Raw genomic sequence first — 16,457 nt, 5'->3', positions numbered from 1 at the left:
GAACTGTGTGTTTCCCAGAACACAACGGGGGGGCGGAGCATCTGCAGGGGGTCTGCGGCGGTCTGCCCAGAAGTGGGTGCAGATACCTGGATTATCCAGGTAACTGCACCCCCCTCCCCCCTGAAAGGTGCCGATTGTGGCACCGGAGGGGGGGAGGGATCAGATTAGCGGAACTTCCCCTTTAGGGTGAAGAACCACTTTAAAATGAAGGTGCGTGTTATACGCCTGTGCGTGTTATATGCAGATAAATACGGCAATAACCTCCAGCCCTGTTATTAGCTTTGTTGCCCTTCTCTGTACTGAACTGGTGCCCGGAAATGGACAGCATACTCTAGGTGAGGCCAGACCAGAGTCTTGTAGAGTGGGAGAGTTATCACTTTATCTCTTGAGTTAATCCCCTTTTAATGCATGCTAATATTCTGTTGGCTTTGTTAGCAGCAGCCTGGCATCGCATGCCATTCCTGAGCCTATCATCCACTAGGACCCCCAGTTCTTTTTCCATCCTTTATTCCCCCAGAGGTTCTCCCCCCCAGTGAATAGATTGCATTTATATGTTTGCCACCCAAATGCATTATTTTACATTTTTCCACATTAAACCTAATTTTCCATGTAGTTGCTCACCCCATTAATTTGTTCAGCTCTCCTTACAAGGTTTCCACATCCTGTGGAGATGTTATTGCCTTGCTTAGCTTAGTATCAAATACAGAGATTGAACTATTTATCCCATCCTCCAGGGCATTTATGAATAAATTAAATAGGATTGGTCCCATCACAGAACCCTGGGGGACCCCACTACCCACCCCTGACCATTCTGAGTACTCCCCATTTATCACCACCCTCTGAACTTGCCCTTGTAGCCAGTTTTCAATTCATGTACTTACCCTATGGTCAATGCCAATGGACCTTACTTTGTACAGTAAAGGTTTATGGGGAACTGTGTCAAATGCTTTTGTAAAATACAGATACACCACATCTTCGGGCCTTCCTTTATCTAGATGGCAGCTCATCTCCTCATAGAAGGTTAATGGGTTTGGCAAGAACAATTATTCATGAATCCATGCTGATTACTGATAATGATACTGTTTTAATTACTGAACTCTTGTATTTTTTTTTCTCTCCTCCACTATGTGTCTTTTGTGTTCTATCTTACCCGCCCTAATTGCACCCTTACATTTTTTGTTGCATTCTTTGTAAAGTCTGAATGCTGATGATCCCTCAGCCTTGTATTTTTTGAAGGCCTTCTACTTTTCCTTTTATATGCATTTTTACATTGGAGTTAAGCCACCCAGGACTTTTGTTCGCTCTTTTAAATTTATTTCCCAATGGGATGCACTGGCTAATGCCCTTATTTTAATATGCTTGTAAAGCAAACCCATCTCTCCTCTGTATTCTTTGTTCCTAAGATGTTATCCCAATGTATATCTTCTAGCAAGATTCATAGTTTAGGGAAGTTGGATATTTTGAAATTCAGTGTCTTTGTATTCCCTTATGTTTCCTATTTGTGTGATTTATACTGAAGCTAATTGACCCGTGATCGCTGTTTCCTAAATTGCCCCTTATTTCCACATCTGTAATCAGGTCTTTATTGTTGGTAATCAGTAGGTCTAGTAACACTTTGTTTCTAGCTTGTGCGTCTACCATCTGACCCATGAAATTGTCCTGAAAAACATTAACCACATGCCGACTGCCTCACACTGATTTAAGTCAGCAAAATGGCATGGGCAGAAAAAGGGCGTATCTGTACGTCCCTTTGAAATTTTCACTTATCGGGTGCAGGGGGGTCTCATAAACTCGATGTTTCACTATCGGCCCAAGATTTCAGTGAGGAGATATTTACCTGTTCTGCCTAGCAACATGACGTGGATCTACTGCTCCCTCATTGGGAGCAGTGATCTCTGTCATGTTGTAGTAAACCCATCTCCCCACAGTTAGAATACACTGAGGAAACGCACTTAACCCCTTGATCACCCACTCGTGTTTAACCCCTTCCCTGCCAGTGACATTTATACAGTAATCAGTGGCTATTTCTAGCTCTGATAAAGGTATAAATGTCAATGGTCCCAAAATGGTGTCAAAAAATTGTAGAAGAACACCGTGGAAGAAATTTGTGTGGGTGTGTGTGTGTATATTTTTATATATATATATATATAATATTATAGCAAAATGCTCAAGATGGCTGCAACTTGAAATGCTTGGGGGGGGGGGGGATCAAACTGATTACCCAACTAAGCATGGAGATATGAATGGATGGGTGACTTTGCTTTGAATATTTAAAAGTGAATAAAATAGCTTTTTCGGTTTGTGGGGCTCAGAAACAGTTGAGTTCTTCTTTAACAACAATTCTGGAAAGGAGTATAACATTTATAGAAGCTTGCCTGTCATATCAGAATATATCTATGACACTATTTTGTCAATTGAGGAAAGGTCTTTACCTACACATAACTCTTTTTCAAATAACAGAAGCACATTGATGTAACATATTCCATTTGCTCTTAATGGCTGAGATGTGGAAATCTCAATAATAATTGCGATTGAGTTACTCTTAAGTGCACTAACATGATAGAGCCTAGCCGCACATAAACATAAGAAAGGACTTACTATCTGAACAAATGTCTTTTGAACACTAGCAAAAAAATGCATACTATAATGATTTTTATTATATAGGTGTTGTTTATAGTACTTCATTTATCTTAAAGAGAATCTGTACTAAGCAAAATATAAAGGTTGCCATTGGTGACCTGCTAAAAAAAAACTATATTCTATTAAACTATATTATATTCTAAATATTGAAGACCAGTTTAACATCCCCATGGAGTCTGGGGCTTCAAGCAGCTACCCTGTCTACCCTTGTTATCTGAAAATAATGCTTAATAATAGAATGTAGATTTAAGGTAAAGGACCTTCGGTCTTATTACCCTGCAGAGATGCATAGCTGGAATGGCATGAGGCTATAATGTTCAAAAATGGTGACTGGCTCTCAGATATGAGAATGCAGTTTTGCAAGACCAAAATGTTTGTTTTACAAAAACAGTAGATGGCATTTCACTGTAGAACAATATTATCATCCAGACAATTAGTATATACCCTGGCATACAGATGCTATATGCCTTTTTATCCTAGCCTATCTCTACATGCACAGTTGGATGACCTGACTCAATACAAGTGTTTTTTTTAGAAACTAGAGCCATGTCACTACATATTTGGTGACTAGATATATGTGTCTAGTTACCAAAAATATTCATAGAGGTTTCAAGCAGTTTGACATTAGATTGTAAACAGAACTGGGCAATAATAGCTATGTCTATGGGTACCATTCATGCAGTACTCATGGATAAGTAGAAACAATTGATTGGTAGAAAAGATTCTACTGGATGTTTCCATAGAAGATTGAGCCAGTGACAGGATAACTACATATTCTCCTTTAATAGCATGAACATGCAAGCTCAGGACTTATAAACGTGCTTGATTAACCACTTGCTTACTAGGCTCTTATACCCCCTTCCTGATCAGATCAATTTTTAGCTTTTAGTGCTGTCGCACTTTGAATGACAATTGCATGGTCATGCAACACTGTAACTAAATAACATTTTTAGAATTTTTTTTTTTTTCACACAAAGCTTTCTTTTGTTAGTATTTTTTTCTAAAGAAAGCAAAAAAGACAGACGTTTTGCAAACAGCTATTGTTTCTCCTTCACTAATGTGCGCTGATAGGATTGATGAGGTGGCACTGATGAGGCTGCACTGATGGGCACCAATGAGGTGGCACTGGTGGGCACTGATGAGGTGACACTGATAGCTGGCACTGATGGGTTCTAAAAGACAGCATTGAAGGGCACAGACAAGTGGCACTGATAGGCAGCACTGATCGTCAGCACTCATGTGCACTGATAGGCACTGATTGGCATCACTGGTGGCCACTAATTATCAGCACTTATGGGCACTGATTAGCAGCACTGGTGGGCACTGATTAGCAAAAAATTGCAGGAAAGTGGTTAAATGCAGATCCTTTACACAAATATGGATTCAGACATTTCCTCTATTTACACAAATCTAATGTCTATAACCTACCAGCGGGTTGAACAAAAAAACTGACCTGATTGCCACCATATTGCAACCAAAAACACACTACATTTTCAGATGCATGGGGGTGCTATTAATAATGAATGCCACCCCTGTGTGTCTGCAAAAGCCTGCGTATTTTGACTGCAGGTGCTTGTGGGTATGGGAACACATGTAAATTGCATGATGTCCTGCACCCACAATGGTGTGAACCTTTTCTTGGAGGAATATGTAACTAATATACGTAGCTAAACATTAACTTTTTTTTATCAAAGCAATAAAAATTACACAAAGCTTTTAAATGCTACATAACATACTGTTGATATTATTAAAAGATCCTATATCTTCACACATTAAAATCTGTATTTTTCAACTTACAGAATGTATGTGATAAACCTGACCTTAACAAGATTAAAAAAAAAAAAACCATAACAAGCCCACTACATGTATATTGACAGCTTTCCCCAGTGTGGCATTTGGAAATGTATTATTCATTTCTGAAGTAGCTTTAATGGCTCTTGAATATTTAGTAGTGTTCTCCATTTAATTTAATAACACAAATCTGCTGGAAAACAAGGGTTATCTGTAATTCCCTATGTAGTCATACACACCGTTGATAACAGCCAAACTATGTTTAAACTTTTATTAGTTAGTAATGAATTGCAGAGATGTGCACTAGCATACAAGTGTCCTTTCACGGGCAGTACCTAATCAAACTACTGGCCCTCTTGAATAATAATGGTCTTTAGACTGGTCATTTTAATGCATTTAAAAGAGAACTATAATGTAGGTACAAAGATTACAATAACAAATAGGCCTACAGTGTGTAATATCGCAATCAATCTTTACTGAAAATGTCCAGAATTTTACAATGTGAGTAGGACAACTATGTACTCAGAGAATACAATGATGAATTGTACCACATCTTTCTTATCAAAGCCTCGACAGCTGTGGATATGTACTTTTTCAAGCAAACAATTATGAAATCGTTGCTTATCCCTACTACTTTTATTTTTACACAACATGATTATATAACAAGACACTCAACTTTCATTTTTTTCACACTTCCACTAAACTAAACTAAACATTAGAGTTGAATCTTAACCACTTGCTTACTGGGCACTTAAACCCCCCTCCTGCCCAGACCAATTTTTAGCTTTCAGCGCTGACGCACTTTGACAATTGCGCGGTCATACAACACTGTACCCAAATTCATTTTTCCCCACAAATAGAGCTTTCTTTTGGTGGTATTTAATCACAGCTGGGGTTTTTATTTTTTGCTAAACAAACAAAAAAATGTAAAATTTTGAAAAAAAAAAATCATGTTTAATAGTTTGTTATAAAATTGTGCAAACAGGTAATTTTTCTGCTTCATTGATATGCGCTGATGAGGTGGCACTGGTGGGCACTGATAGGCTGCACTAATAGACACAGTTAACGCGGCACTGATAGGCACAGATAAGATGGCCCTCATGGGGACAGATATGTCGGTACTGATGGGCACAGATAATCCGGCACTGATGGCCACAGATAGGATGGCACGGATGGGTACTGATAGGTACCACTGGTAGGCGACAATGATGGGCACTGATAGGTGGCACTGATGTGCAGCACTGTTCAGGCACTGATTGTGGGCACTGACAGATGACAGGGTGGGCACTGACAGGTGGCGCTGGTGGGCACTGATAAGTGGCACTTGTAGGGGGCATAGGTGGGCACTGAGGAGCTTCTTTTTCTTCTCCTCGCGTTGTTGGCGCAAGGAGATAAAATAGCCGATTACCAGCTGTGTTGACATTACATGATCAGCTGTCATTGGCTGACAGCTGATCACGTGGTAAGGGGTCGGGATCGACCCCTTACTCCGATCTGTGATTCAGCAAGTCTCATAGACTCGCTGATCACAGAGCGCACCGTGCGTGTGCCCTTCAATAGACGTCTTCACCGGCAATGCAGGTCTGCACTGCAGTCGTCAATCGGCTATAGTGCGAATCTCAAGTGGGTAAAAGAACAACAATATCTTGAATTATATACACCTGAAAAGTGGATCTGTCACCCCATTACATCTACAAATGAAAGAACGTTGTCTGTCATACTGTTACTCTACAGTTTAGAATGGAACTAAGTCATTAGAAACTTTCATGCTTCAAAAAACATGATTGATGACCTAATTAAACCATAAATTAATGTTGCATTCTAGTTGAAATTGGTTGGATCTGAAAGGTTGCTGTAAGGGGAATGTATAAGGAGACAACCTAAAGTAACCCTGGTAACCTCTTTTAAAGAGGAAGTAAAATTAAATTTTTTCTTTTTTATTTTATAATAGGGCTTACCTACGGGTAGTGTAAATATCTCCTAAACAGGGAGATAGGTGATACAATTTAATTCTACAATCTCCTAATAACAATGTAGTGTAAGGGTCTGCTTAACTAAATACAAATTTATTGACAATGTAGCCAGCTCGCCATATTACACTGTCTCGGTAAGCCTAATGGAGAACATAAAAATTGCTATACAGTCATATTTTAACATGTATAGTGAGTTTAGAAGAGATGTCATAATCAGACTGCCATGATTAACTTCAGAGGTATAGAAGACAATCAGCTAGAGGGCAAAATTATTTTTACACATCCTGTTTTGGCCTGTTTTTTGCATGCTAAAGTGTTCAATTCAGTAAACCTTTGACACTCCAATGTTGCCATAAGCAATATTTTTTGTGCACACAAAATTGGACAAGACAATTTGCTTGCTCATGAGATAATGAGACAGCTTACTTTCCCCTTGTAAGAAAGTGATATTTAGCTGCTGAGAAGCCAGGTGAAGCATTTTATGGTAGTTTTAGTTTTGGTAGGAAGAGTTAGGCTGGGTCTTTGGAAAGCTGTGATTGTTTTCCAGCATATGTCTACAATTAAAGTACTGTTTAACTATGGAATAATCTTTTTGTAAATGGATTTATATGAGAGTTGTGATATGTTAGAACTCCTGTCAGGTTTTTGCTGTTGCCTGCATCCCTGTTAAGCAGATTACCTCTCTCAAATTGTCTTGATCACCAATGTCATCAGAATGAAAGGGTAAATCCAATATATTTAGTTGCCAGAACAGGAATAGCAGAAATCTTCCAATAGGGAGACTTGTTCCCATAGCAGCTGTTAAAGAGGGATTTCCCTCACATTTAAATGATATCCCCTCACTTCTTGTTGATTCTACAGAAAAGGGAGTGAAGAAAAGTCTCCAGAATAATAAACACTGCAAAAAAGAAACCAATAGTGGCCTAAACCCTCCCCTACTCTATCCAAAATAAAATAATTCAATATTTCAGATTTTCTTTGATTTGCAATTGAAGTGCATGTAAATTAAATATTTTTTGGGCGGTGATGTTATATTTGATGTAGTCCAACCTGAACAAGTTGGGCTATGTAGCACAGACCTATGTCATATCATATGTCCCTTTTCTTGACAAAAATATCACTTTTCTAATGTAGTAGTCCCTCAAACACTTTAATTTTTTATATATTTTTCAAAGACTGCTCTGCATTTGTCCAAACATGTACATTAACCTTTACAACATGACATCTGTGTTGCACTTTTACTTTCTTTAAAATAGTATTTTACTTGCAGATCTTGGAAGCAGGCAGGTTACATTTTAGCTGTGGGCATCTGAAGCCCTCCTGTGTCCATTTATGGGATTTCCGTGCAGCTGGGTACCCAGCATGCACCTCCCGATCTTGTGCATGTGTAGTAATGCATGGCTCTCCTTCCAATATCACAAGATTTTCGGCGGTAGGAGATTTGCAAGGACTCCTGGGATATATGATGCCACTATCCAAGGAACCCTTGCGAATTGGCTATTGACATAATCGCTTAGGTAGGGATGGGCAGAAGTGCAGGAGAAATAACACTGAAAAAGGTATTTACAAGTGGAAAAAAAAATTGTGTGTTGGGGAAAATGATGCACTAAGGGGATACCATAGAGAGGAAGTGCAGAAAATGGGTGGAACTCCATTTTAATGTATTATTTTTTTCTACTTAAAAAAACAAAACAAAGCATATTTACAATGTTCTGAACACAGTTATTAAATTATATTTTTTTCTATTTGATTTGGTAAATATGTAAGATTTCCTTGCTTACTATGGCTCCTGAGAACTTTCTAGCTGCACCAAACTCTATGAATCACCCTGCAGAAACACTCTCTTCCTTTCTCTTTTGTTTGCACTTTCCGGCATTTCAGCACACAAAGGTCTGTGCACACATCCCATTTTACATGAGAAAATGTTCTCCCATAAACTATATCAACCAAAAACACACATGACCTTGCATCATATTGGTGTGTGCTAAAACTTCTAGTTGCACGCAATATCAAGCTATTTTTTTTTTTTCTACCTGTAACTTGTAAGTTAGCATTTTGGAATACATTTTTTAACTTGCTCAAATAAAACATGCCCACAATTTTGGATAGGCATATACTTTCTTAAAATTCTAACTTCCTAATGCAAATTTTATGGGATCTTGCCTATGTGCTTGGTCCCCTACAGCTTATATGGATTGCTACACTGCAGTGATGTAAATCCACATCCATTCCTTATTTCTGAAGGGTGAACATTAATGAAGGGAGACCCATAGCTGCGTTAAACATTTGAGACAAGGGTAAGAGCTCACATTAAAGGCAAAAAGTAAATACATAATTTCCCCAGTGACCTTTCTCATTGCTGGAGCTCAATCATTTGTACTTTGTGCTTCTTTTTTATGCTTACTTTTTCAAAAGTCTTTAGGCCGGTCCAGCAAAAGGCAGGGTCCTCTTTTCTAAAGGTGGACAGTTCCCAATTAGCACAGATTGGTTTACTCTCCACTCTCACTGCACACCTAGGTCACCTTGTGTTCCTATGCTTGCCCCGGTTGATGCCTGTCGGGGCGTCCCAGATAAGATGCCCGCCGCGGCTCCTGGTTGGGAGTATTTTTCGGATGGTTTGTGGTGCCCGTCTTTACCCATAGATAACCTTGTGCTTGCTCCTGATGAGTGGCCTGCTAGCCACGAAATGCGTAGAGCTGCCTTGCACCATATCTCTATACAATATTACCTGACCATCAAGTCTATTTTCAAAATCCATTCTCAGGATCAATGAGGCCATAGGCTCTGCAGGAATTATTATGTACTACGGTTTTAGCCAATTTTGGTTTTGGTGAACTCTGGAAGGCTTTTGCTTGCTATACTATGTGATACTCTTTATAACCCTATGTACTGTACCTTTTTTACCATTGTAACATGTATCTACTTATGTTTGGTTGTATCCTATGGCAATCAATAAAATCCATGTATGTCCACCAATCTACTCTCTTGTAATCACGTGCCTCATATAAAGTCACACCCCCTTGCTCTCTTCCCTTTTAATTATGACAGGGATGGAAATGTATGACCTCACCAGGCCATAATTTCACTTAAAGTCTCAAGGGATGGAATGATTGGCCTTACCAGGTAATTTTTTCACTTACAGTCCCTAAATATTGCCTTTCTTTCAACACTAAAGAGATTGGGAGTGATGCAATGACATCGACACCACAGTTTGCATTAATACGCCTGGAGTGCAGGATGGGTCAATGACACCATTTACTCACAGCATGTCCTCATTCCACCAGGATGAATGATGTTTGTCACTTTTGTGATGAAGAATTTTTAAGTCTAATAACCACAATTTAGTGGAAATTCTGCACTGCGGATCTTGATACCAGTGCTCAAAAGGCATTAGCAGTCATTTTAGACCTACTGTATTAGTCATATACTTTATAGCTATTATTTTTAAAAACGTATTTACTTACTGTGGTGTACAGTCAAAGTATGAAATGTAAAGTTTAGGGTCATGATTTCTAGTAACATTTGGAATAATCAATCATTTTTGTCTGCAAAGACGGGGGGCAAAAATCACTTATTCACAAATCTTACAAAATGAGTCTGAGCTTTCAACCCTCTGTGGTGAAAGCCATTGATTTATAGTACCGTACATGTCTCATAGTCAGCATCACAAAAAACATGGTGAGTCCAATGGCCCAGTTGAAGAAAAACAAATACCTTGTTGTCTGTTATTTACAGTGTGTTATTTTCCCATCTGTGTGGTCTAAAGTTGGCCATATACTATACAATATGATTGTACAATGTTTTTAAATTCTCCTTTAGATTTAGAAAACTCTGTAAAATGAGGGAAACCAAAACAATCCTTTCAATTTGTATTACACTGAGCACACCCGTGAACTACATAGTTGGTGGTAGAGATAAAGGAGACTCTACAATTAAATGGTAGATATAAATGTTGAAATGAGATACCACTTGGAAGAGAAATACATAGTAAGATAATATAATATTTTACAACTGCTTTTCTAGTTCTCTCTGTGGCATCCTTACAAGCCAGGGCTAATCATTCATAACTCCCCTACAATACAACATTCAAGAACTGTTATAGCAGTTTGCATAAAGAAAGGGTAGAATTTAGGAAGATGGTGGGCTTAAAATACATCTAAAAGCCCAAACTGTGTTTCATTAGTGAGATTTCCCTTCACCTGTTATGTTTACAGGACAAGAGAATATCTCTACAATGTGTGGACACTTTCAAAACAGAGTAAATTCACATAGGTTGTACCTATCTTTTTTTCCTATTTACCATACTTTCTACTAAAAATAATCGACTTTAAAACAGAAGAAAACAAAGAAGCGGACAGTCACCTTGCCATTTATTCAGTTACATATCCTGTTTGAAGAACTGTATCTTCACGCTGGTTTCATCCCCATTACCCTTTTAAAGTCTTTGTAATCTAGTCTTGCAGGAAAGACTAACTGCTCACCAGGCATTAATTCTACATAAATGTTAAATTGCATTGGTGCTAGGATGCAGAGACTAGCTAGATCTCTGGAGCATAAGAGAAGTAAAAATGAGCTCAGTCTACTTAACCCATAGAGGGAGAAAATACAGGGCACTTTTACTATAAAACCAATTTCTTTTCACATAATGAGCAAGTTTGGAGCTGCAAATCATAAAATAATGTTGATCACTGTCTCTCACTGTGCCCATCACTTTCGCTATTCAGAGTACAAACCAGCCATCAGTCCAGAGAGCTACATGACACATATATACTATTCAGTGTGCTAGAAACCCCAAGAAAAGACATTTTTATAGCTTGATATATCCAGAGTGTAGTTAGTGATATTAGAAAAGGCAATAGCACTGAACCCATATGCAGAATGTGCCATCAATAATAATATATATTTCAATATTGATGTCAAACAGCAGGAATTGCTGCTCTGTTACAACAGTGATGGTCCTCTGATGGAACACTAAATCCCTTCTCCCGTATTTATTCTAGTCAGAGCTACAAGAACCTGCATGCTAAATCTCTCATTTCATGGGATGACTGCTCTCTCTTCTCTTCTCCACCTAAATTATTCATATGACTCAATGAATAGTCTTTTCATCTGCTCTATTTCTCACTGGGTATTTGCTTATACATTTCACATTTTTAATGAAAAGGAAGAAAGAAAGATTATTACACATGCAGAATTTGTTTGGAAACAGATAACGGTAATTGCTAGAAACAATCTTTGCCATAAAATAACAACATTATACCTCAAATGGTATTTTAACCCCCCAAATGGTGTGTTTACCCCCCTTATTCCTGCTGTGTAAACATCTGAATATGACATGTGGACAATATAATGTTTTTTACAAAAGAGATATAGATCACTAGCTGTGGCTATCTCATTGAAAGAAAGTTCTATGTTGACTTCAATATTGCTAGTGCTGTGATAAAATCATATAGGTTTCTAAGAACAGAACAGACCTAACAAGAAATAAATTTGCCTGCAGGGATGTTGCAAGGTTTTGTGAGGATTGTGAAAGGCATGGGACACAATCAGGTACTGTGGGTGTAGCCAAAGTACAATGAGAGGGGCTTAAAGGGGCATGGTTAGACCGTGCTCTCATTGTATACATGGCGCACACACACATGCCACAGTTGTGTACCCACTAGAAATGCTTTTATTTGCTATGTCACAAGTGAGAGTCTTATACACTACAGACACTTATAATGCTTATAAACTATCAATTTAAAAAATGAAACTCTTCCATTATAGATGGTTCTCTGCACATAGTATGCCTTAAAAAAATAACTTAAAGTGGAGGTCCGCCCACTGCTGCAAAAATTAAAAACCAGCAGCTGCACTTGCAGCTGCTAACTTTTAATAATCGCACACTTACCTGTCCGGGAGTCCAGCGATGTTGGCACCACAGCTGATGTTTCCATCAGCCATTGGATGCATGCAGCATCCATTGCGAGTAAGGGAACCCTACTGTGCATGCGCAAGGCTCTGCCGCTCTCTCCTAGTGGCCCAGCAGCCGGGGAAGGAGGAGGAGGGAGCCCAAGCAGTTACGTCAATACCCACGGCTGAGGCTTCAAAGACGGGTATCCTGCCCCTCTGAAAGTGCCAAATATGGTACCTGAGGGGGGAAGGAGTAAAATGACCGGAAGTTCCACATTTGGATGGAACTCGGCTTTAATTAAAATAGGTCAGTGACTACTTAGTAACCAGCATCTACTAGAACAATAAACAATTAGAGTGCAGAGGTCAGGAGTATAAAAAATACTGTGTATAAATATTGCACAGGTCAGTAGTGTGTAGCACACAGAGTGCAGAGGCCAGCAGTAGGTAATACACAGAGTACAGGGGCCAGCAGTAGGTAATACACAGAGTACAGGGGCCAGCAGTAGGTAATACACAGAGTACAGGGGCCAGCAGTAGGTAATACACAGAGTACAGGGGCCAGCAGTAGGTAATACACAGAGTACAGGGGCCAGCAGTAGGTAATACACAGAGTACAGGGGCCAGCAGTAGGTAATACACAGAGTACAGGGGCCAGCAGTAGGTAATACACAGAGTACAGGGGTCAGCAGTAGGTAATACACAGAGTACAGGGGCCAGCAGTAGGTAATACACAGAGTACAGGGGCCAGCAGTAGGTAATACACAGAGTACAGGGGCCAGCAGTAGGTAATACACAGAGTACAGGGGCCAGCAGTAGGTAATACACAGAGTACAGGGGTCAGGAGTAGGTAATACACAGAGTACAGGGGCCAGGGGTCAGGAGTAGGTAATACACAGAGTACAGGGGCCAGGAGTAGGTATCGTAGTTCGCAATAGCCTATAGCAGACATCATTAAATGGCAGGCCGCAGTCCGGATGCGGACAAGGCCACTGTTTTAGCTGGACCCGGTCATGCTATTTAGGAACCGCTTCTTTCCCCCTAGCCTCCACTGCTGTTATTAGTGGACAGCGGGGGACAGACCGTTTCTGGAATGAGTGTGGAATAACAGCACAGCATTGCAGTGATTGGATGCAGGGTGGTCTGGTGCATGCTGGGTCCATGATGTCAGAAGATGGTGGTGTCACCAGGTGACATAGCCAGATGGCCCCGCCCCTTACCTATATAAGAAATGTCAAATGGCGGAGCCTTCAGTAAACCGCCAGCCTTTATGTTGGCGGGAGCATTTTTATTTATTTATTTTTTAGGTGCAATGTGCAGCATGATTGATGATGGATTTACATTGGGGGACACTATTTTTTTATTTTTTAATAGAGGAATTGTCTAAAACTGTTTTTTTTTTTTTGTTTTTTTTTTTGTTTTTTTATTTGTTTTTTTTATAACTTTTTGGTGAATGGGCTTCCAGATTCTGATAAGCCCCCCCCCCCCTCCCCTCAGACCCCTACAACCAACAGCCACGGTTGTGAGGATGAGGCCTTTGTCCCCATAAACATCGGTAGAGCAATGGATGGTGTCAGTAGAGCAATGGATGGTGTCAGTACAGTGCCCTACCTGCGATCGACAGGTAGATCATGATTGATGGGTTGCTGATCTAATGTGACAGGGAGCGAGCATGGACAGGGTCGCTATTGTGACCCCTGCAACCCTTCAAGCTATGTTCATGTTTAAACTATCTCTTAACATACTGCCACAACTGTTTTTTAAAAGCCCTTAGGTTTTACTATATGTTTAACTTATTGTTCAGATTTCTGCAGTGTGTAAATCTTCCTATTCATGGTGTAACATTTACAATCAGATGTGAGTTTGTGAGTCAGGGAGCCAGGGATACATTCTAAGAAGTAGTGTGACCAGCTTGAGCTCTCTGAACTTTCTGAGCCCTTTGAGAGGTTCAGAGGCAGCCTGTGTATTGGTCATGATGGTTTGAAGGCACCAACCAAGAACTGAACCATGTATAAGCAGGCTGATTGATCGATTGGTCGATCAACTTGGGTACAACCAGCATGTTGGATTTTTTATGCAATTATTGCCAGCGACTATACCTGCTATACCTGCCTATACCCCCCCCCCCCCCAACAGGGAGAACACAATAGATGTGTTGATGGGGGAATTAAGCGTTTTCTTTCCTGTAACCAAAATTGCTCCATTTATGGCTCCGGCTTTACTGTACATGTTATGTGATCTGCTTATTGGTTTTAAACGAACACTGGATTTCAGCACTATCACACTTTTTTTTTTTTTTTTTTTTTTTTTTCATGATCTTATGATACACATGCCATGGGGAAAAAGGAAGAGGATTTGTATACCGTTACTGAATTACTGCAGTTAAAAGCTGATATTTGTAAAATGAGAGGCAATTTAAGCTGGTGAATGTCTATCAGAGTGGTGGAGGGACACTGGATTTTGAGATTACACAAAGATATTGAGGTGTTCCATGAAGAGCACTTTGGATATTGGTTGCCTGTTTGTTTTTGGTGGATTTACTATAAACCTTTTTTCCTGGTGAGGGTTACTGCCAAGACTTTGGTTTAATAATATTGCACAGTATGTGTGTGTATATATATGTGTGTGTGTATGTGTGTATATATGTATAGAGATAGAGATATATATATATATCTCTATCTCTATCTCTATCTCCACACACACTATATATTTCTGTGTTTTTATTTGAATATATGTGTATTTTTGTATGGTTTATCACTATAGTGCTGTATTAAGAGTGATAACACTTTTATTGATTAATAAATAATTGTTTTACTTTACCCTTCTCTCATCCACAGGTTCATATGTATTGTTGTATTTCTTCATGACCTGTGCCGCCAAAACTTGAAATCGTAGTCGAAACTCTGTGAAACCCATACGTTCACTGTAACCTTTAAATATAAATGAGTAAATCAACAAACAAATACATGAAGTTTACATAAACAAACATACATATTCTCTAAGGCTAAATTCACATCTATACGGGTGCGGGAGTGCCTGTAAATCACATGCGTTCCCGCATCCTCAAAAATATGCTGCTTTTAAGAAAATGTGCAGGGACTCTTAATGGCAACCTTATGCACTGAAAACCCCAGTGTAGTCTCCGTGTGGCTGCATTTTAAAAGGTTTAGGGAGTTTCCTGTAGGGAATGCGGGTACAGCAGTCCATTCAAATGAATGGACTGCTGATCCCGCATTACCGTGGCAAGCAGAACAGTGAAAATGCGGACCTAGGATTAGACAAAGCCACATTGGGAATACTTTGGAAGGATGAGCAGTAAACAAAGTGAAGATGCACTGTAACATTGCAGGACCTGCATATATAATGAGCAATTATGTCTCCCTCTGTATGTGTGTGTTTATGTGTGTGTAATATATTATATACGTTAAAAAATAAAACTTTTTTTTTTTTTTAATTCCTTTAATTTCTAGACTCAAATCAATTCCAGGTAGGATGGTAGAAATTACTATCATATCTTCAACACAGTGGAAACAATGGAGATTGGGCATGGATTGCGTCTGTAGAGTAGATTTAAACCATAACTTATGTATCATTGAGGTCGCATACATGTAAAGAACAACTCCTTGTATAGGATGAATGATACGTTTTCATAGAGATATCTAGCGTACATATCAAACCATAGCAATTTAGGTACTGATATTGTTGGCTGTGGAGCCAAAACTATTCCTGTTAGTGAAGAAAGATAGAAATCAGGTAGGTAGTGTCTGTTCACTGTTCTGTAACATTCTCACTGTGTGTTCACTTTTTTATTCCATTTTTTTATCTCTGTGCCTCTCGATCCTTGGCTAACTGACTTTAATTGACAGCCACAGGAGCCAATGGCAATGCTGCTGTGTCTCTGCCAATCAGGAGGAGAGTCCCGGACAGCCGATGGGCTTGTGGACATCACTGGACATAGAGGGGGCTCAGGTACGTATTAAGTGATGCTGGGGAGACTGCTACACACAGAAGGCTTATCATCTTAGTGCATAGAATGCATTAAAGTGGAGTTCCACACAGAAATTGAACTTCTGCTGATTAGATTTCTCCCCCCTTTCAAGGGAGGGGGGAGCAGATACCTGTCAAATCCAGGTATCTGCTCCCACTTTCAGGCACTACACA

At 39.5% G+C, this 16,457-nt stretch overlaps 1 protein-coding gene across 3 annotated transcripts in view; it reads right to left on the bottom strand.

The window, feature by feature from the left end:
• The window catches only part of MYO18B (myosin XVIIIB), an 861,659-nt gene that overhangs the window by 452,969 nt on the left and 392,233 nt on the right, over positions 1 to 16,457 (bottom strand). For all 3 annotated transcript variants that reach the window (XM_077461361.1, XM_077461362.1, XM_077461363.1), the window contains one exon: positions 15,117 to 15,226. In XM_077461361.1, coding sequence (XP_077317487.1) covers positions 15,117 to 15,226 — 110 coding nt within the window. The remainder of the gene's footprint in view (positions 1 to 15,116; positions 15,227 to 16,457) is intronic.

This window comes from Lithobates pipiens, unplaced genomic scaffold, assembly GCF_037356315.1.
Source record: "Lithobates pipiens isolate NorthernLeopardFrog02 unplaced genomic scaffold, aLitPip1_a1.2 Scaffold_3, whole genome shotgun sequence".
NCBI classification, from domain to species: domain Eukaryota; kingdom Metazoa; phylum Chordata; class Amphibia; order Anura; family Ranidae; genus Lithobates; species Lithobates pipiens.
The sequence above is the reverse complement of the archived record's forward strand: the minus strand, read 5'-3'. Positions and strand labels throughout refer to the sequence as shown.